At 46.4% G+C, this 23,074-nt stretch overlaps 1 protein-coding gene across 2 annotated transcripts in view; it reads right to left on the minus strand.

Moving 5' to 3' along the window:
- Window positions 1–23,074, minus strand: part of ZDHHC14 (zinc finger DHHC-type palmitoyltransferase 14) — a 266,282-nt gene that overhangs the window by 57,655 nt on the left and 185,553 nt on the right. Inside the window, exon 3 of one of the 2 annotated variants that reach the window (XM_044243227.1) lies at window positions 12,692–12,850. The exons of the other annotated variant lie outside the window; for it this stretch is intronic. Coding sequence (XP_044099162.1) covers window positions 12,692–12,850 — 159 coding nt within the window. The remainder of the gene's footprint in view (window positions 1–12,691; window positions 12,851–23,074) is intronic. 2 annotated transcript variants of the gene reach the window in all.

The following is a 23,074-nucleotide window of genomic DNA, read 5'->3' on the forward strand; positions in this document are numbered from 1 at the left end:
AGCTGCATTTCTCTAGCGGGAGCCACAGCCTACCTATCCTCATGGCAACTGAGCTCCGGCTCTGAGGCTGTTGAAGCCTTGCTCTGTCCAGGTCGCTGGGGTAGATCATGGAACTCTCTCCCATGTGGGGCCCACGGCTTCCACTCAAGTTGCTGGTACCTTCTGATTCAAGTACACAGCTCACCTCATTAAACTCTCCTCTTGGATCTTAACAGACCCATGGGAGCCCTGAGAAGAAGGCCCAATCCAAGTACAAAAAGCCTGTATTATGTCAACCCAAGAGGGTAATATACATGTCATTTGCACACATGAGAGGATTCTAACGATCTGAATCACTTACACATGTCCCTTGTCTTGCTAACCTCTCAATAATCCCAGGACAATAAGCAGCGTGATGAGTTTACTTAAGACTTTGCATGGGTCCAGCGAGTTCGTGGCAGACGCTCACCTTCTCTACTCATCCTGGAGCCTTCCGAAGCTCTTCGAGGTTTGTGAATGCCTGTGACTCATCCTCCTACTCTCCCTGCAAACTGCAGCCCTGCCCGGGACCCAGGCACAGAGCCTCATTCAGTGTTGGATGAATGGCGTGTTTCTGCTGGAGTGGGGTAGAGGTTACGGTCTTTCCACACAAGTTAAATCTTACTGTCTGCCTCCTGCTCACCTTCTGGCCCAGCTGAGTTTCTCCCTGCTCTGCAGCTGTGCATTAGAGCTTTCCCACAGGGCTTGGGAGGACGGCTTCTAACTCAGGCTACTGGAGTCCTGCTGTGTGACCATTTGCAAGTTCCTGCCCTCTCTGAACCGGAGTTCTCTATCAAATGGGGGTGATACTCTCTACCCCCCTAATGCACAGGCTGGTTGTGAGCAACAGATGAGATAACATATAGAATCACCTCCTAAAGTAAAAAGCCTTCCCTAAATATATGATGATGTCATAAAAACCCAGGAACTATTTGAGTGTACATTGTTTCTGTGTATTCATTTCCTATTTTTAATAAAAAATGTAGCAATCTCATGTTACAGGCACAGTAGTAACTTTTTTTACATTATTAATTTTCATTTTTTTAAGATTTATTTATTTATTTTTAGAGAGCAAGCGAGCATGCATGCAAACAGGGGCAAGGGAGAGGGGGACAAGCAGACTCCCCACTGAGTGGGGAGCCAGACACAGCTCAATCCCACGACCCTGAGATTGTGACCTGAGCCCAGATCAAGAGTTGGACACTTAACCGAATGAGCCACCTAATGCTCCACATTACTAATTTTTAAATAAGTGATTCTTCTTCCCCTTTTCCCAACTTAATCTTTCCATGTCAATGAGTCTTTTATTTAAAATACTTTCCAACCTTTTGAAAGTAAAATAAAACTTAACATATTCTAAAAAAACCCAATTATTTCCATAGCTTTTTCTTTTCAATGTACAAACTTATACTAAGCTTTCAAAACAAAAGCACACAGGTTACTGGTCACTATCCCAGTGGCCAGCCTTTAAGAGCTCAGTCCTGCCCGACTGCTGCTGACAGTAGGCGGAATTCTGTGAAACCTTTATTGTTTAACACCCAACAGCGAGCAGCGGGATCAGCTGGTCGACCACAGATAATGTTGGAAGAAAGAACTTCATAGCTGGTGATGTATATTTTATCCTTTGCTTCCCTAACTCCCAAATCCATTGCTGGAAGACAATTTCACCTCTAGGCAACTCAAGAAAACAACAGACGGCTGGACTATAAGACACTCTATACTATAAAAAGATGAATAGACACACAGCCTTAGAAAGTGACTGGTCTTCAGTCTTTGAGTCTCCGTGACAGATTGGTTAATTTCAGCAAATATTCACTTTCTTCCCTCTTAAGATAGAATATCCTTCCCTGCGCCACTGACAGATCACAGTCATGGGCATATGGCCATCTGCCTTGTTTGGCCAATGGAGGCTTAGCGCATGTGCTCCTAAGCAGGGGCCTTAAGAGATACTGCTTGCTTAGGTGTCCCATCACCTGGTCCAGTGACCCACACTGGGAGGAGAAGACATCCCTGCTGGCTGCAGTCCCTCCATCCCGGGTCCTCAGAATCAAACTGGAGAAGACTCACCCTCCTCAACGCCCGGAGCCAAGCCCAGCCAGTTCTCAGAGCTGCCCGTGACCCACAGCCACACGAGAAGGAGAAGTGCTATTTATTAAAAGCCATGGAGATTTCGGAGGATGTTTGTCAGACAGCATCGCTGGATAGTAGCTAACAGATACATCTCATCGACTCACTTTACACTATGTGAGATTAGCCCTCCTAAGGCCAGATTTTGATCTTGTTCCAGCAATTCTTGCTAGTGGCTGAGTCTGGTCCCTCCTTCTTGGGCCACATCCGGGGCCTCAGGGTGGCTGGCATCTAATTTTTCAAGACTTTCCTCCCATCTCATCCCTTTGTGAGAATTCAGCTAAAATGACCATCCTAAGGTCAGACTAGATATCCTGAGTGTTAAAAACTTGTCAAATATTCTTTATGGTGTTAGTGAACTTTTCATATGTAGGCAGAAAACTTCTCAACGGCAGGAGTCCTGTCTTGTACTTCTTTGCCCTCTCCACCCACGTACAATCTGTTGCTGGAGGCCAGTTCCAATTCTAGGCCACTCAAGTCAACAGCATGACGTATACATACATTTGATTTCATTACAAATGCTTACGTTACTTCTACCCCTGTTGGCAAACTGTGTCCACATCCACCTCAGACACCCAGAGAAAAGATGGCCCTAAGGGGAGCTGGAGGAGAAATACAGCCTTCTTGATGAGTTTTCAACATTTCCTATGCATGGTTTCCAGCAGCCTCCAAAAAATGGTAGTTACTTATTAATATTAAAATCTCAAAGTGGCTAATCACCTTAGCAGTTTTTCTTCTAGAAGTGGCTGCCTCCTGTCAGAAGAAATGAGCAATTCCTGAGGCTTCCGCATGGCCTGACCTCCGGGCTGGAACCCTTGCTGATCCCCTGGCTCTCAACCTTGACTGTGACTAGGAACCCGCTGGGAACTGTGCTAAAATGCAGACTCCTGGGCCCACGTAGTCCATCTTAAGACATTTATACGGACTTACACGCACTGAAACCTAGAACAAATGTGTTGTGATTTGTGAATCTACTTCACAAATGTGTTGTGAAGTAGATTCTTCTGCAAGAGGAAAGCCTTCGAGGAGTTTCATTTTATTTTGGTTATAGCCTCAAAAGCACCTCTAGACCCTCAATGTTAATGTCCTTTTTAGAAGAAACTCCTGGAAGCAGAACACAGAAGATCTCATTGTGGGGAGAGCATGTTGAGAAAGAGATTGCCAGGGACGAGGCAATAGTGTGAAGACTCCACGGACAGTGCAGAGCCAAGAGACGAGCTGGGGCCAGCCGGGGACCCAGGAGAAGGGGAGTGGGCGTGATCTTTGGGACAGGAGAGCTGGCAGGAAGAGACAGCAAACAGCATGGAGGCAACCAGAAATGGTTTTCATTTGACGCAAGAGGAGGTGAAAAGACTTCCAGGAAAGAATGTCATCTTACCGTCAAGTGAGTCAGGAAGGTTACTTGGAATTCTGTCATCTGTCACTTAAGCTAATAACACTGAATCATTGCTGATGAGTGACTTCATTAAAACCCCCCTCTCTTTCTGAAAAAGGACTCGAGCTGCCTATAAGCAAATCAGGAAGAAGTCAGTGCCAAAAATACATGCCCCGAGGTCTTATCTATATGCTCAGAGGTGGGTAAATTTGGTTCTGAACTTCTGATATGACTAAAACCTTTAAGGAACACATGACAGTGTTCTGCACAGCCATGAACCGAATTCTGGCCCTCTCTCCCGTCTGCAAAGTGTGAGTTACATCACAACAACAATGACAGTCCCTGACTTTCTCTTCATTTCAAAAACCCCCTTCAGCCTTCAGTCCACTATAATAGGTGATCAGAGAAAAAAGAAAAAAAAAAAGAAAAAAGAAAAAAAACACCTCCAAGTTTGTTTTTAGCTGTAAGAGCTCACGACTGCAGGTATTCACTTTGAGTTGGAGGTAGGCACACAAATTAGGGGAGGCACGCAGGAACTTTCCAGAGGTCCATGAAGGTGAAAACAGGGCTGGTGGCTTGGATACAAAAGCATTAAGATGATTGATAGAGTTTGAAGTTTAGTGACAGGACCTGTTGCTTCAACCAAGGAAAAAGGACAAAACTCCGGACACTGAGGAAAAACTGACAGGCTACTGGAAGGGACTAGATGTCCTGAGGAGCAGAAGAACCCAGCCGTGTGCAACCACAGAAAGCTCAGAGGCCGGCCCCACAGGAGTCGTAGAGTAAACAGCTCCCCCAAATCTCAGGGGACAAGCCTCATGGACTGCTTTCAAGCATTTGCACAAGTCTCCGAGCTTCTGTCCTGTCTGGTCTGCCCAGTATGTTGACCCACTGGGTCTCCTGCCTCCAGCAATGCAGTAATCCCCTCCTGACACTGTACGACTTGGCACAGGGACCCCCCCAATGAGAAGTCTGGGCTCCAGAAGACCCCTCCCTGTGGTACCAGCCCTACACTGTCTTGGTGACCTCTGCCGTTCTCGCCAGATGGTGAGACCCTTCTAAACAAGGACTGTGTATTCGGATGATCGTTTTAGAGATTTGGAGAATTTAGAAGTGACAATGAAGAAAGTGTTCACACACACACACATACACATGAATAGGCAGTCCTCAAGTCACTTTCTGCACCAGGTCTGTGGGTCAGGGACATGCGTTAGACCTCATGATATCCAACAGTACAGGTCTCCTTGTATTGCTTTTCCCCCACAGTGTTACTGGTTATTAATGGCTAGCTTATTCTTTTGACTTAACTGTGTAATTGTTTTATCTTGTCCCCTGCCTCACATTGGTTAATTTTATAAAGAATATTGTGGAGAGAGGGCGCCTGGGTGGCTCAGTGGGTTAAAGCCTCTGCCTTCAGCTCGGGTCATGATCCCAGGGTCCTATGATCCAGTCCCGCTTCAGCAGGGAGCCTGCTTCCTCCTCTCTCTCTCTGCCTACTTGTGATCTCTGTCTGTCAAATAAAAAAAAAAAAAAAACAAATAAATAAATAAAATCTTAATAAAAATAATATTGTGGAGAGAACGTATTTTGATTTCTATTGTGATTCCTAACTGATCTATGACCACTTACTTTAATGTATTAATTTGGTAACTAATAACCCTACTGAATTTTAAATGAGCTCTGATATTTGCTGGTACTAGTTCTAATGTTATTGTTGGTTTTCTTGTCACCTGCAACGAAGGGATTATTTTGTCTGCTTCTTTTTGACAGTGCATATTTATTTTATCTCATCTTCCTGCATTAGTTTAAAAAAGCTAGAAAAATGTTAAATGCTAGCCATGATCGTGAACATCCTAATCTGTGTCTAACTTTAATGTAAAATAACTCTAGCGTTTTGCCATAAAGAAAATGTTAGCTTTTTTTATCTTTACAATTGTGTTAAAAGATATTCTTTTCTGTTAGTTTTTTTATAAGTGCCTAGCAATTTGTACATTTAAACAACATCTCCTTCGGTCCCCTATCCCCCATTTTACTCTGTTTTTATGGGTACAGCTTTTCTAGATTCTGTATATAAAAGGTACCATACACAATTTGTCTTTGTCTGATTTATTTCACTTAGCATAATGTCCTTGAGATACATCCATGTTGAAGCAAATACAGGATTTCCTTCTCTCACGTGGAGGAATAATATTCCATTGCATGCCTATACCGCCATCCTTATCCATTCATCAGCTGACAGGCACTAGATTGTTTCCATTTCTTGGCTGTTGTGAGTAAAGCTGCAATGAACACGGGGGTGCAGATAGCTCTTCAAAATGCAGTGGCTTTAAACAACACAAACTTAGTGTCTTGAAATTTTAACAGGTCTGGAGGTTGGCTCAGGGTCTCCCAAGGCTAGGATCAAGGTAAAGGTCGGGGGTGCAGGTGCCATTGGGCCTGGGTCCTCTTCCTTCCAGGCCTAGTGCGGTTGACAGCATTCATTTATTTCTCACCTTTTCCACATGGTCCCCTCCATCTTCAGGCCAACCATGCAGGATGAATCTTTCTCCTACTTGGAATCTCTGCTGTTTGCTCTGAAGGGCTCTTATGATTACAGTGGGCCCACTTGGGTCATTACTTGGAGTCAGTTAATTAGGAACCTTACTGGCATCTGGAAAACCTCTTTGTCATGTGAGGTGACCTAACTGTGGGAGTAATACCATGGTATGGAGATCATGGGGCCCAAATTCAGCCTATCAGACCACCCAAACTTGGTTTGCCAAGTTTTAGAGTTAGAAATGGGTGCCAGATTTTATTAAATCTCCTTTTCTTATCTATTATCATGATCATATACCTTTTGGCCTTTGACCTATTGATATAGGAAGAGACTTATTAACATTTTAAAAATTGCATTCCTGGGATAGGCCCTTTTATGTCAAAATGACGAATTTTCTTATTATGCTGTTAGATTAAATTTGCTATGTTAGATTGAATTTGCTATGTTATCATTTTGACTTTTACATACATTTATTAAACAGAGTCTTCTTTTTCTCATGTTATTTTGTTAGATTTTAGTGTTAGGTCTATGCTGTCTCGGAGAAATGAACTGAAAAGCTGTCCAAGCTGCTCTAAGATCTGAAACGCTATTCAGAGCACTGGAAGTAAGATTGTTTGGTTCTGGCATCTTTCTTGGATGTTTCTTTAGTAAATTACTCAGTCTTTCATTATTATTAGTCTACTTAAGTTTCTACTCATTCTTTGACTCATTTTCCATAAAGCCATGTTTCACTGAGATTTTCAAAGCAATCAGTGTATTATATAATATGCAAACTAATGTAATTATTTTCTAATAACTAAAAAATTTACCTGTATTTGTCTTATTTGAATCTGTTATTTCTACTTTCTTGTTATTTTCTCTTTCAGTCTTACCAGAAGTTTATCTTTACAATGCTTATTTTCCAAAGAATCAGAGGTGGGATCATATTTATTCTTCTGTTTTCAAGGTCACTAATCACTTTCTTCCTGTTTTTCTTAAGCTTATTTTGCTATTCTTTTTCTATCCTCTTGAGATGGATGCTATGTTTGTTTTTTGGTTTCTAAATTCAGGGTCTTTTTGGACTAGATTTTTAAAAACTTTTTCTTTTATTGGCCATTCACCATCTATGTTAACTTCCTGTTTTGGGGAGAATCCCAAAATAGGTGGGAGACAGGACCCCACCCTTCCACCCCTCGTTATAGAAGCTGAAAGTGGGTAGTTACCTTCTCCCACCTTGCTAGCTCCTTGGGTGGGGAAGTGAAACAGGCCCAGGTGCTCCCACCCAGATGTCTGAACCCACAGTCCTTGCAGACGGACGGAGTCATTTTAAGTTGAGAGCAGCAGCAGACTTAGAACTTGGTGGTGGTGCAACAAGCATTTTGCTCGTGGTGCTCGTGCCTCCTGTGACATCCTTTTGCAGCCGTGACTGCACTCAGTCATGCAGCCTTCCCTGGCTCTTCCTGGTTTTCGAGCCTGGTTCTCAGGCTTCTCCTTCATTCCTATGGGCTACCTGACAGCTTTCCAAAGAACTCTCTCCTGCTTAGGTCAACTCTTGTGTGTTTAAAATGTAGAATTCTAACCTGCATACGGTTTTCTTTTGCCTGTTTCTTATTGTCATTTTCTAACTAGTCCACAATTGTGATTTTGAGGTTTGTGTTGGAAGTTTAAAAAGTTGTTTTTTTGTTTTTGTTTTTTTTAAATATCACAACTGGTCAGGTTTGTGTACTTATCTCTTTGTGACTGATTTCTAGTTTTACTGTTGTGCCATCAGATATTATGGTCTGTGCAATATCTGCTCTTAGAAAGCTAGGAATTTTTTGTGGCCTAGTATGATTAATTTTTGTAACTATTCCACATACCATTTAAAAAGAAGGTAAGTATACTTTGTAGAAACAAAGTTCAGCATATACTTATTAATTAAATATTAGTATTCTCTATTTCCTTACTTCTATTTTATTTACCTGAACCATTCCTTACTTCTATTTTATTTACCTGAACCATCAAAACTAGAATTATAAAATTGTTTCTCATTAGCATTATGTTTTTACGAAATTATCCTTGCTTCCTCTAACAATTTTTACTTTATATATTTTGACACAATATTACTGGATGCATATATGTTGATGACTGAATTGTTAATTGTACTCTTTACCAGTGTAAAATTACTCTCTTTGGCTTATGCACCATAATAAATATAATGATTTCTATCTTGAATTCTCCTTCATCTGTTCTTAGTAATGATCTTTGAGGACTGTCTTTTACTTGGATGTATCTAGCCACTAGCAAAGGTCTGACACATAGGTCCTTATTAAATATGACTGAAAAGAAAAGATATTTGAAACTGGGGGCGGGTACAGTAAACCCCTGTTTGTTTTGGTTCTTGGGAGAATGCAAATGCCGTCTCTCTCCATTCCCCTCAAATGATACACTTTCTTATGGGAGATTAATAGCCCTCTCCCCATACCTAATAGTTAAAAAGAAATTCCAGAATGCAACTCTACACCAGAAGACACCTGCAATTCCAAATCTCAGATATTCTAAACCTTTTAAGATTGAGCCCAACCGTGCAGCAATAGCTCTAATGCGTGAGTTCTAATATACACAGAGTATACACAACAGACAAAATATCAGCAGTTGAGCTCAGAAAACCACATCATACAGGAAGCAGCCGGATCAATGGGATGGAGACACTGTGGTGTGGGGTGAGAAGGGGAGTGTGCACTCCTCCCAGGAGAGCGAGAGCACAGCAAAAAAGAGGCAGGGGAATGAGAAAAGGCGTTTATAAGGATTTTTAAGATGGTGGTACAGCCCTACCCAAAACAAGAGTCACTGAACACCAAGTCCCTGTGGAGGGCCTCTAGAGGTTCTTTGTGCCACCTACACCAGAACTAATAGACGAGGACAGAACAAAATGGGACCGGGGCACCCCATACGTAAGGAAAGAGGCTAGCAGCACTGAGTGCAACCCAGGGGCTGACACAGCCTGAGGGCTTCACGTGCCCTTTTCTTTGTCTTCACAGCACTTTCGGATGCGGCACTGCATAGGCAGAGAGGGTCCTCCTTGCCCACACTGGGCAGCAGGTCTGGGACCCAGGGGGCTGCTGCCTCCAAAGGCCACCTCTGGGCCTCAGGCTAAGCTGCTTCTGCCTGGTCAGAACTAGACTAACTCGAGGTAGAGCAGGCTTACAAACGCATGTGCGGTCTCATTGTTTAGCCAACTCAACTTGGTCCACAGGGTGTGATTAAGCTACTTTCAAGTAAGTCCCTTTTAATTACAGGCTTAGATTGTGTTCAGAATACCCAATTCCGGTGAAAGCTGCTGGCTTTTTTGACAAGAGACCAGAGACCACCAAAGGACAGACTTCCCTGAAATGTGGAGCAGACTCACTTGGGGGCTCCGGTATGAACACAATGAGTTGGAGAGGACCTCCCAAGCACGCATTGTGCTTTCCAGCACCTTCAGTTAGTCTCACTTTAATCATGATCTGAGGGATCCTGAGGATCAGAGACAGCAGAAGGGGCTCCATGGCCCCAGATGTTGGTCATTTAAAAATACCGTATAACTTCAAAGATCACCTGGATTAACCAATAAGCCAGAATACTCTGTTCTGTCTGTGCAGAAACAATGGATGGCAACAGAGAAAAAGAACTAGAAAGAAGATAGAGAAAGGTTCTGAGAGACAGACAGAAAGAGAGGTAAACAGGCACAACCAGAGTGGGGAGGGATATGTTCTCTTCTACTACTGCAGGTCCTCTAAAGCCCACCAGATTACAGGAAAACAAGGTGATTCTTATCATGCCGTGAAGATGAATCTTGTTCTGTGCAGTTACCTTGAAGGGTCATGGCAGCATTTCCCTGGTCACCATGACGACACTGATGGCAAGCACACACTGAGCCCCCAGTGTGCACCACGTCTACCTGAGGTCTTTGCTAGACACTGTCTCACTTAATCCTTAAAAGAAACCTCTGAGGTAGTACTAGGGTCATCCCATTTTAGAGAGGTGGTAACAGTTGGGGACAGTCAGATAACCTACCCAGGTACTGATAGCATCCAATGACAGGACCTCGATCCGGTCTTGTGCATTACACCCACACTGCCAACCACTAGACTCGACTAACCTGTTTTGTATTTGCACCAGAGTCTGCTCTCCATGGAAGCAGTTTTGTCCCTCAGTTCTCAATTCAAAATACAGAGCCCCTCCCAGTATGCTCTCATTTCAAACTTAGTTAACAAAGAAAAATACTTTTCTGGACCACCTGGGAAACTGCATTTTTCCTCTCTCCTCTCCCAGGGTAAAGCAACATTAAGCTGTGTACGTAGGAAGAACCAACCCAAACCCATTCATTACGAAGGAAGGGAAGGCGCGTGTGCTAACCCTGGCTTTCAGCACATCATTGTACATTTCTCCATGGCTGCAAAAAGTATAATTCTTTCAATAAAAACTTTCTTCCTACAAATAAAATCATGGCAAACTCTGCAATTACAATTCTCAGTTGGAGACATGTGCTTTCTGTTCTGGAAGTTTTATCATGATCAGGAGTCTAGCCTAGAGACAGTAAACAGAAAATTGGAACCAGTTGATATAAATGAACAGTCAGATGTCTAGAAGTGGGTAAATATTTTTATAAATAATAAAGAGAAGGAGGTACCCAGTAAATTCTTTGGGTTTACAGATATCAACTCCCTACCTAGGAATGCCTAGTGAAATATGTCACCAGACCTTCAGGAAAAGGCAAAGTAGCAGAAGAGTTTCGTGAAAAATTTAAGTTACATCATATAATAGTTCATCATTAGTATCAAAATTATGACCCAAGCAAGGTTTAAGCAAGACCCAAGCAAAATTCTCAAGCAAGGGTTTTGAGAATCTCCACAGGTTAGTTCCTGAAGATATTGAAGCCACTGCAATGCTTTGACTTAAAAGCCTCCTCAAGATGGCCCCTGGGGCTGAAGTCACCAGGAAGCCTATCAGAAATCTATCAAAGGCTGCCATTGTGTCCTTGTGGAAACCCTGGTCTGCTCTCACACGGAGGATGAGGTGCGGTTTTGGTCATCACACCCACAGAGGGCTACGGTAGATCAAGAAATTATCTAGAGAGAGCTAATCAAAATATCAAGGAAGCAGAAGTAAGAACTGAAGAGTAACAAAGATTACAGACACAACAATAACATTTGCTCTACCCAGGCACCATTCCAGGCTCTTCCTCATATCGACCCACTTAATTCTCCAACCATCCCATGAAGTAGTTACTGCTATCAATCCCATTGTACAGATGAGAAAACTGAGGTATAGAGAGTTGAAGTAGCTTGTTTGTGTCATGATGCTAGTATTGGCAACCAGGCCATCCAGTGCCAGATTCCTGACTCTTGACGCAAGCTACTTGCAAAATGGGAAAGGACTGAACACAATTCCATGCCTTTCTGCTTGGGGAGCAAGGCTAAAAGTAATTTACTAAGTTGATAAAAAACAAGACAAGGTCTGATGGCGAAAACGGGGACTTTCTACCAATTTTAGGTTTTTAATGTTAGGATGAAGTAATTTTCAAATAAAAGGTAAACAGTTTGCACAGCAGAAATGCATTACGACATTTTCTTTCCCTCAAGAATTGAGACTACAAATTCTAATAGATTCAAAAAAAAGTGCTGGCCAGGCATGATGTGTTACTGAGGGAAGCAAAGTCGGGTCTGAGCTCATAGAGGATTCCCGGGCCTAATGCCCAGAATTATCCATGGCAGGTTATGGGACTGGAGAAATGTGGGTCTTTCCCAGGGGGCAGAGCCTCTGTGTTACCCGCCCTTCCTGTGACTTGGGTCTTCTACCATCTCCTTGCCAACTTCATTCTCTAAGAAGCTTCAGACCGGGAAGGAAAAAGGTCTGTGGGTGTGACTAGCAGTTCTCTGGCTGAAGTGACAGGAAGTGCTTGCCAAGTAATTCCGAGGGCCTGAGACCCAGGTCAGCTGTAAAAATCCCCTGTTGGGCCAATGGTGGCCAAACAGTAGAGCCATGTCTTACAATGGAGGACGTCTGCGCTACCCATTCCCTCTGCTGTTCCTCCAGTCTGTCCTGGAGAAAGCAAGGGGACACAGAGGCAAGGTCCTGGTGGTCTCTGGGGAGAGCAACCATCCTAACTAGGGGCCTGGAAGTCTTCCCGCCTCTGCCTCTTTTCCTCTCCCTGGACTTCGTGGGGCCTCCAGTTCCCCCACTAAGTGCCTCTCTGAGGAGTTGGGAGAAGTAGACAAAGCCCACCCGGCCACGTTTAGGCAACCGAGGGACCTCGGGGTAACAGGGTTTTATTTCTAGTGCCTGCCGATCTGGAAGCTCCAGGGGCAAAGAACCTCACTCTGGTGTGTGCGCTCCGGGAGCAGAAGGTCTAGGGCGCTGTACCCGGAGCGGAGGGGGTGGAAGACGGAAAAATGAAAAAGTAAAAAAAAAGAGAGAGAGATTTGGTAACCCTAGGCTTGGTGAATGGGATCGGCGGCAGGAGGCGCTTGGAATACAGCTAGTACTGAGTTCAGTCCCGCAGGTTGAGAGAAACCCCCGGGCTCTCCTCGGCCGTGCTAGAGCGAGTCCTGCGAGGAAACGAGCCACCCCCTCTGCAGCAGACACCGGACCCCCGCGTGACGGGCCCTGCCGAGGCTGTCTCGGCGGCTACTCACCTACGCAGTTATCGCAAAGGCTACAGTGAGAGGCACGAGGGGGCCGGAAAATCTTGCAGGTGAAACAATACTTAAGTTTCACAGTCTGTCCATTGATGATGACTTCTTTGGTTCTGGGAGGCGGGCGGTACCCCCCTGAACTGGTGCCGTTTGCGATATCTGTGGAGAAAAGAAGACAAAGAGCGCACGCTCGTCACACGGTCCCCGGTGCCTGCAGTCTCCCGCATCTAGAAGGGAGGCGTGGAGTCTGCATGTCTAAGGGCAGTGGCCACACTTGGCCTTGGGACACCGATGCCTTTCTGGGAGGCACGTGACACACGAATGTTCCTGAGGCGCTGAGGAACCGCCGTCCCACAGACTTCCTGGTCCTAGCCAGGACTTGGGGTGGGGGGCGGGATGCTGGGACTATTTCACACAGGTGGGAGCGGCCACGTGACTGAGCTCTGGCCAATGGGGTTCCAGCACTTCCGGTGCACTGCTGCCAGTGGGTACCTCCCCAGTGGAGCCCCGCCCACTCTCTCGCTCCGGGCCAGGGCACTTTAGAACCACAAACTGGGGACCCTGGATGACTGTGCAGAGTAGAGCTGCCTCTCTGACCTCTTCGCCCTCCACACTCTTACATGGACACCAAATCCCCACCGTGTTAAATTGCTGAAGGTCTGGGCTTTGTTACAGCAGGTAGTGTTGACCTATTTAGTACAGTGGGTGATACTGGTATCAAGATCTTTCTCCAGGGGCACCTGGCTGGCTCAGTCATTAAGATCTTTCTCCCCTGGTGCATCCCAAATCCAGTTTGAGAATCTCCCACCGTGTACACTGGCCTCCTCAAAAATCCCAGGTATTGGATGGAGGGAATGTAAGTCATATATACGTGTGTGTTTATATGTATTCAAAAATATACATGTATATACATTTAAATATACATTTAAAGGCATATTATATATATTCAAAAACATATACATTAAACGGATATTTAAAAAATAATTTCCATATTTTGTTTATTGTCTGGCCAGCATCTTTTGTCTGGCCAGTTTTTTTAAATGTTGAAGAAAATACAAATATGTATATTTTTTTAAGTTTCATTTTATCTTACAATCTCGTTCTGGTCCCTGAGTTCACATTAAAATCACCCAGGGAGCTTTTAAAATTCCCCTAATGCATGGACCCCGGGCCCAGACCCATTAAATCAGAATCGCCCCCAGGATAGTTCCGACGTGCTGCAGGGTTGAGAAGCCTGCTCTACAGGAAGATAAAACATGGGAGTTTTATTCTCATCTAGACCTCTCCCAGCCCTGTAAGTGCTGCCAGAAAGAATTTGGGGCAGCTCGCCGTGCAGCCAAGAGCAGGAGGCCACGGGGGATAAATAGCGAGAATATCTAAGGGCTTCGGCAGAGACTCTGCAGCCAATAAACAGTCAGGACAGACCCTAGGGGCTGGAGGAAATCTTGGGAAACTTCATAGTGTTCTGGAAACAGAGCCAGGAGCATGAAAGGTAGCTGTCCCTTTTAATTCATACACATTGAAAGTACACACGATCAGACAGCAACAGTTGCAACATTTGGCAAATTTACCAAGGGGTAGTGGGGAGTCCCACCACCCACAGAGCACCACCCCCAAACAGCCGGGAAGAGAGTTACGGGAAGAGTTTCTGAAACTACTGGCCTTTCCGTCCTGCCCTCAGACAGTCTGATTTCATTGGCGGGGTAGAGTCTGGCATCAGTGTGGTAAAAACTCCCCGGGGATGGTGGTACTTGCAGAGCTGGCCCTCTGCCCGCTGCCCTGCACAGACAGCGCCCACCATGCACGCGTCGTGATATCGGGGCCCCTCACCCTTCACCCCAGTCTTCTATAAGAGGAAGACAGAGGCTGGAAAATCTCCTCCAGCCCTTTGGCTTTAGTGTTGGAATTTGTGAAAATACCAACCCCAGTGGTAAGACAAGCATATTGAGAAGTTAGCCATTTTCTATTCATGGAAAATGAAAGTTCTCTTAAGCAGGTTATGGGAGGAGAGGACAGAGAGTTCTGGAACACCTGAGGGAGAGAAGGCGGTGGGAGGCAGGGAAACGGGAAGAGTAAGGAGCAGCCCTCTGATCCACCCCTGGGCTGAAAACAACCCTTCTACTTAGAATAATTAAACAGCCGTGGAGTCATCCCAAAGAGCCTGGGTGGCCTTGCCAAGCATCCTACATGCCAAGAGGATACCCTCTCTTGGCATGTGTCCCACCTGCCTGGCCTCCTGTGGCTGCCCCATGGGATATCTCAACAGCTTTTGTAATAAGGAGAAAGCAAAGAGAGGACATGGCTGTGTACTTCCCTAAGCATCTGGGTAAAAATAACTTGATTTGAATAGATCAAGGATAAGGTCAGCTCTCCAGAGACCATGCCAACTGGATGCCACTGAGGCCTCGATTAATTATGACTTGGTGCCTTCTGGTCTTATGTCAGCCCGAAATCTACTGTATCAATTCAGCTCATGAAAACATGGGAAGAAACACTAGAAAGCCAGATATAGATTTTAAAATAATAATCCAATCAATAAGATTTGTGTTGATTTAATCAGAAAGGTTAAAAAACTGGATTGTCAAGTGCAGTGTTTTAAAAAGTGGGAATGATAAACTCACCCACACTAGAACTACTAAAAAAGGCCTGGTCTGAGTACCAGTGGCTTGGAGAAGGATCTGCTTGCACTTCTTAAGACAAACTAGTGACCCTGTAATTCCCTAGTACATTCTGGAAAGATTAAAACTTTGACACAATGTGAACTGAAGGCTAGAATTCAACACACATGGTCAACTGAAGCTTAAAACTGAGGCTAAACCCCAAAATTCTTTGACTTAATATCTGGAGAGCTTTTCATCTAAAAGAAATGGAAAAATCAGAAGACCTAGATTCAGGACCCAGCTGTGCCATCATTAACTGACTGAAAGTCCACAGAACTAAAATAAAAACCAAAAAGTCAACTGACATTCAGGATATATGGTTGACCTGTGAACAACGTTGGGTTTGGGGGGCAAACCCCTTGCACAGCTGAAAATCCAAGTATAACTTTTGGCTTCCCGTAAACTTAATTATGAATAGTCTGTTGTTGACCAGAAGCCTTACAAATAACATAAAGTCGATGAAGATGTATTTGGTATATTCTATGTATTAGCTACCATGTTCCTTAAATAAAGGAAGCTAGAGAAAAGAAAATGTTATTAAGAAAATCATAAGGGAATACACATTTACAACATTGTTCTGTATTTATGGAAAAAAAATATCAACAACACATGTGTAAGTGGCCCCGTGCAATTCAAACCCACATTGTTCCGGTCAACTGTAGGGACCCTAAGCAAAATACCACGCCAGAGGCCATGGAGGTCCCATACATGACCAAAGACAGACATGGGTGCAGAGGGGGCAGCGAGGGGGTGTTGCTGGGCAGTCTGGCGAGCAGTGAGTCTCCTGGCTACCCACATGGTCTTCCACGCACCTGACCTTCTCTGGCTGCTCAGTCTTACAGAGAGCCCGAGCTCACAGCACAGTGGCTTCCTTGCGCCCCCTTGACCAGGCAATGCTGTTTCCTACTACCAGGCATGATGCCTTCTCCCCCTGGGCCTCCCTTTCCTGCTGTCTGCATAGACACCCGTCCTTCTTAAAGGACCAGTTCGAAGTTCTCTTTGTAAGCTGAGCTGTTTCCTCCTTTAGACTTCTACCATGCGGTTCCTGCATGTATATATGATATTCAAGCAGTAGGTCGTGTTGTGCAGGGTCCGGTCCTGTGCTGGGAGCAGGGGGAGACACCTTCTCTGCTGGTGGTTCTTACAGGTCAGAGGGAGGACCTTGCTAGGGCAATGAGACCAGGATCTGCTTTCGTGTCTTCCCCCAGATGCTGCTGGAGGGTGGAGACCGGGCCGTGCCCACTTGCATATTCCCACCATTCAGCAAAGCTCCCAGCATACAGTAGCTCTTCAAGGTACATGCTGTATGGAAGGCTGATCGTTCTGGAAGGTGGGCACCAAAGATGTCTGGATGCCCAGGATTGGTGTCCTCCATGGGCACACATCAGTCTGATGTGTGAGTCCCTGCGCCCTGTGACCCTCCCTCCCCCCTGGGAACGCCTCTCTCAACATCTTCCTCCGGCTGTTGCTCCTGTCAAATACGTCCCTGGCCACTGCTGGTCCGGAGGCCCATCTCACCCAGCTTGTCTGAACCACCAGAGAGGGCCGCGCGACATGGACTGCCGAGCACCTCAGGGCACCCCAAAGGGGCCATTTTATTTCACATCACAAATTCAATACTGCCCCAGCCAACAGCTTTCAGGCACGCCTGGGTCCAGGGTAGATGTGAATAATATGGGCTTGAAACCCAGGGTTTCAAATACCCCCTGAACACAAAGGAAGTTTCTCCTCAGCATTCAGACAGACGTCAATGGCTGGTCAGAGACTCTGTTCCTCGTCCCTGGAGATGACAAAGCCCCGTGCCCCACCCCACATCATGAGGCACAGAAGGTGGTTCTCCTGCTCGAATCCTCAATGACTCTGTGTTTTTGGAGTTGGGTTTTTGTTGTTGGCAACAACTGTGCCTCTGCTTCTTGGGGCTGCTCTTTGTGGTTTAGGCACAGCTGTGGAAAAAAGAGTAATTGAAGTCTGCAATACCTAATGGGTAGAGAACTCTAGAATTTGGGGGGATAAAGCTCTAACAGTACTTCAAGTTTATATGAGTCTGTATTTCTTAAGGACACTTTTATAAACAAGCGTTTTGAAAGAGTTTAAAAGACTGAAATGGGTTTTTTTTCTTCATGAAGAACCACCCCTCCCCTGCCTTGCAAATTGTCGGTAGTTGTGGCTGTGGAGGCAGAAACAGTGACAGAATCCCCATTTTGCAGCAACCTCATGACCAGCAAAGAAAAGGGGGTCTGGCGGGGGCGGGGGAGGGGGCGTCGTGCGCACAGTGTGGATCCGGGGACGCAAATGTTTTCACTTGGAAAGGAGGCCCGGGCTTAGCAGAAGTCTTAAGTAAATTGTTTGTTAATACATGTCTATTTTAAAGCCACTCTCTGAATAAATCTTGTTCTCTTCTTGAGGCAAATAATAAATAGGGCACTCACATCCCAAGAGACCCACTTGTGTAGCATCTCATTTATTCCTGCTCCAAATTCAGGGAGAAAATGATTGAACTTTTAAAACTGTTGAACTTCACCATGTAAAATAACTGAACTCTGCTTTTTTGAAATGCAAAGGGAATGGGGGCACCTGGGGGGCTCAGTTGGTTGGGCATCTGACTCTTGATTCCAGCTCAGGTCATGATCTCAGGGTCATGAGATGGAGTCCTACCGTGGGCTCTGTGCTCAGCGGGGAGTCTGCTTGAGATTCTCTCCTTCTCCTTTTGCCCCTCTCTCTGTTCACGTGCTCTCTTATCTAACATAAATAAATAAAATCTTAAAAAAAGAAACGCAAAGGGAGGGGTACCTGGGTGGCTCAGTCGGTTGAGCGGCTGCCTTCAGCTCAGGTCATGACCCCAGCTCAGTGAAGAACCTGCTTCTCCCTCTCCCTCTGCTGCTCTCCCCCTCCTGCTCACTCTCTCTCTCTCTCTGTCTCAAATAAATAAATAAAATATTTTTTTAAAAATGCGAAGGGAAAAATCCAAACTCACAAAAGGAGCACATTAAGATTCTTTTTCTTTAACCAAAGGATTTGGAACACTGGGATTACCTGATGCATTGAACCTTTATAGACAATTCGGCACTGACAGTGTCCAGGAGAAAGGGAGGAACCTCTACTAATAAATGTTTAACTGGAACGAAGGCAAAGCTTCTCTGAACTAGGATACAAGTCGTAGGGGAGGTATAACTCGCTGTATATGCAGGTCATTACATTATGTCTCTGCATGAGTTGGAGGACAGCTGGTGGGTTTGATACCCCTGAAATTTCATAAGGCTCATTTCTTTGGTGCTCTGCAGCATTTGGACCACAGACTACCCAACCTTGAAATGGTTATCTATCATGAAGGCAAATGGCTAAGAGCCAATTAACACAGACTCTTGGCTAACAGTCTGCAAGCTTCCAAGTCCGTAGGAAAATATTCAAATGATTCGATCTTAGACAACTCAACTATTAGAGCATCAGGGGGGAAGGTAGAGCAAATGCTGATCTGGCCACAGACATTGGTTGGGTTTCCACTGGAGGGTAAAATGTGAATATTTTCTCACTGCTCTACTGGAGGGCAGTAGCTTTGCTCTGCAAATGCTTAGATACAAATGTGCATTTGAGGGCTCATGAATGGGCCATGGTCCCCTAACCCTCTCCCTCCAGCTGAAATCTCTGTTCTGTCAGTTTGTCTTAAATGTTTATCTTCAAAGACTGGAACTGATGCCTGAGGTGAGGCTCACGCAGGCTGAGTTCAAGCCTGAGCCACACGGGCGGGTGGGCAGACAGGTGAGTCCCTTCTGCTCTGTGGGGCACATCTCAAGGCAGAGCAGAGATGGCCTGCAAAGCTGGGAGCAAGAGAACAAGGGCAGCAGGAGTGGGGAACCCGTGGGCACATGGGACTGAAGGGGTCCTACCAGGAAGGAAGACATGTGGTCCTCATGGCCCAGTGAGGCTTGCCCAGATCCTCCCCTCAGTCCGTCAGCATCTGTGAGTGTTGGAGGTACCCTGGTAGGCAGCACAGACCTGGTTCCTTCCTGGTTCAGGAAGTTTACGGTCTAGTGGAGGACATGGATATTAACTAAGTAATCAGACAACTTAATGTGTCGCTATGCATTCTGCCTTTTTGAGTCAGAGAAGCAAGGACATCCTCCTGGTGTGGGGGCTCTCCCCAGAAGAAACTGTACTTGACCCAGGTTCTGAAGGATGATGGAGGGGGGACTTCCTTAGGCAATGCCTGTGCACGCGTGTGCAATCTGGCTGGGATACTGGAGTTAGGAACTGGGTATTTTAGGCAAAGGGAATAATGACTTGTGCCCTGGCCCCAGGACAGGAGGCAGATAGTATATTCAAGAGGGGAAAGGAGGTTAGTGTGACCAGGACACAGTACCTGGGAGATGGTCAGAGAGGAAGAAGGCAGCGGCTCGATGACACAGAGCCTTGTGGTCATGTTTGGGATGTTGGCCTTCATCCTAAGTGCAAGAGGAAGCTTTACTGTTAATTTTTTGTGACAACTTGGCTAAGTTGTGTGCCCAGTTGCCTGGTCAAACCCCAGGAGAGATGTTGCTGTGGTGTTTCTAGATGAGATTAAGATTTAAATCAGATTTTGAGTAAAGCAGATATTGCTCCATCCTGTGGGTGGGCCTCGTGCAATCACTTGAAGGCCTTAAGAGCAAAGACCGAGGTTCTCCAGAGTATAAGAAATTCTCTTCAAGACTGCAACACAGAAATCCAGCCTGTGAAATCTGGACTCAAGACTTCGACCTTGACTCTTTCCAATTTTCCAGCCTGCAGGCCGGCCCCACAAACTTCACTTGCCAGGTCCCATAACCCCTTAAAAATAAATTTAGATACTCCTATTGGTTCTCTTTCTCTGGAGAACCCTAACACAGAAGCCAAGGAGGATTAAAAGTATATGTAATACAAATGTAGGTAACATGTAAAATATCAGTTGACTACAGTCCCAGAGATGGGCTAGGGACAGAGGGAAGCAAGACAGCCCGGTAGGAGGGACTTGGAATACAAGCCAGGAATGATATTAGTTCAGAAGAGAATGGGGGCTGTGGCGATGGAGAGGAGTAGACATTCCAGAAACGTGAAAATGGTAACACCAGTTACTAGCGGCTGCGATAAATGAGAGTCAGGTGGGTGTCCGGGTTGAGCCTCAGGCTCTGGCTGGCACATGGGGATGGGGGAAGGAGGGGAGCTCACCTGCTAGCAGTGAGTGGAAGGGCATATGCAGGTGGATGCAACACAGAGCAGGACTAAGTGGAAGGGCCGAGGCTGCACAGAGAAACATCCCTTGACCATGACAGCATCACAAGGCGTGGGGCCAAGGGCTGAGCCCCAAGGCACTCCTACGTCTCCAAAAGCCAGGAGCCCTGGAGAGGCAGAAGGAGGGCACAGTGTTGCTGAGTCACTGAGGCGGCTTCAAACACGTTCGGAAAACCCCGACACTGGATTCCCTCTGGGAGATGGACTGCGACATCAGCACCACAAAGGTGCTAGGAATAAAAAAGTACAAAGGAAAAACCCAGGGTTTCCCCCAGTGAACTCGGTTCTCCTCCCTTCCAAGGAAATTCCTGTCCTGTGGGGCCAGGAGCATGACTGGACCTGCTAGCAGTGACATGCTGGTGTGGGGGGGGGGGGCTGGCAGGGCAAGCAAGTTTCCCTCCAGATGAAGGGGACACGGCTGGGACGGTTGCAGAGTAGATGGAGGGTCGAACAGGAAGGAAAGGTGCTCGCTCACTCGGGGCTGGACAGAAAGCATGGGAGTCAACGCACAGCCAGGATGCCATGAGGGTGAAGGGATCAATGCACGCCGCCCCCCCCCCCAGCCGGGCTCAGCCCGCAGGCCCAGAGACAGGAGAGCAAGGAGCTGAGACTGTGAGTCCCCGGGCTGCCCTCAAACCAGCAGAGTCATTGAAGGAGGCAGAGAGCTGGAGAGGGAGCCTTCATGCAGGGGTGAAGAGTGCAGTGGTGGGGAGCTAATGCAGACTCCTGGGGATGGGGACCTGGCAGGGGACTTGGGGCAGATCCCATATAAGGAGACTCAGCCCCTGTCCATGCTGGAGGCAAGGGGGGCGGTACAGAGGGGATCCTTGTTCCCACGGAGTCTCACACCCATGCTGGCTGTCCTGCCTTCATGAACAAAGCAGAGCACTTGAGGTCTGCTGCAGGGACCAGGGACTTGAGGTGTGCTGCTGGGACCGCGCTGCCTGTGAACCACTCAAGAGGAGGAATGGAAGGGGACAGGCACTGCTGCTTTCTGGCTCTGAGGGGCAGTGATGTACATGTACCCTTCTCACTCATGATGCTGCCCGTGGCCCTCCCAGCCCCATAAGAGGGTGGAAGTTGGGGGAACAATGACAGCGCAGCAGGCAGCAGGAGCCTAAGAAAGAGGGAGATGACAAGTGCAGACAGCAAACCCACGGTGCACAGAGCAGCCAAGGCTGGATCTCGCCTCTCCTGAACACGCAGCTGGCTTTGGTCATGGGAGGTCACGGCGCTTAGAAACCACAAAGGCTTTGGGCTTCCTCCAGACTTGGTCATCAAAGGGCTTGTAGGATGGATCTCCCTTAGGGGAGAACGTGGCCAAGGAAAAAGCATTCGTCAGATGAGAACTGCGACAGTCACGCTTCAGTCCCACAGCTACTCGACCACTTATGGCTTTAACCAGGAACTGAGAAAACACAAGGAAATATTTGTAGAGAATTGGGCAAAGCCACTTTCCTCTGTATGCTTCATAGAACATAAGGAAAGGAAGCCTCAGAGAATGAGCCTCCAATGCTGTTCAGTGCTAGCTTCATGCATTCATTCGTTATTCCTGCCCAATATTTATTAGGCCCCGGCTGTGTACTAAGCAGCCTTCCAGGTGTTCTGGAAATAGCGGTGAACAAGTTAAGTCCTCTATCCTTTTACACTCTAGGGAAGGCAGATAAACCCAGAGTGCAGATATTGAAATGTACAAACAAATCGCCTTTAGTAATATCGCTTACTCTTGACTGAGGGTCAAGGTCACCTAGGGCAGTGATTCTCAACCAGGGGTGATTTCATGCCCTAGGGAAAATCTGGCTACAGTCAAACATGTCTGATGACTTTTTTGGTTGTCACAAGCAGGAGAGAATGCTATCGCATCTAGGAAGTTAGGCCGAGGGATGCTGCCGAACACCCTGTAATGGACAAGACAGCCCTCACAGCAAAGAACCACCCAGCCCAAGATGTCCGTGGGACCAAGGATGCGGCACCTGGGCCTGGGGGTTTGCTGCTCAAAGTGTGTTCTGTGGACCCGTGATAGCAGCAGCACCAGGAAGCTTGTTAGAAATGAGTAAGGCCAGGTGGTTGGAGGCATGTGACAGTTGGAGAAGCACTCTGCCCAGAGGCAAACACTCGTTAGCAAGCAGGACAAAAGCTGAGGGTGGGGGGTGGGGGAGTTCCTAGGTGCATTTTTTCAGGTAAGGTGACAAGCACCACCCGTGAAGGTTTGCTCACTTGGGAGCCTTTTAAAATGCAAAGATTCCTTGCTCCTGAAGATTCTTAGGTCTTAGGTCCAGTATGTTTAGGTCTTAGGTCCAGTATGTTTAGAAAAGCTCCCTGTGGACAGCAGATGAAGAGGCTTGGGATACAAGGCAAACAGGACGCGGGCAACAGCTCAAATCAGCCGAGTTTCTAGCACTAGTTGGAGAACCGCAGGAGCTGGTCTGGGGATGCGCGCGAGAGATGTGCGCCATTTACTTTACTTTATTTTATTATTATT

This window comes from Neovison vison, chromosome 1 (assembly GCF_020171115.1).
Source record: "Neovison vison isolate M4711 chromosome 1, ASM_NN_V1, whole genome shotgun sequence".
Lineage (NCBI taxonomy): Eukaryota > Metazoa > Chordata > Mammalia > Carnivora > Mustelidae > Neogale > Neogale vison.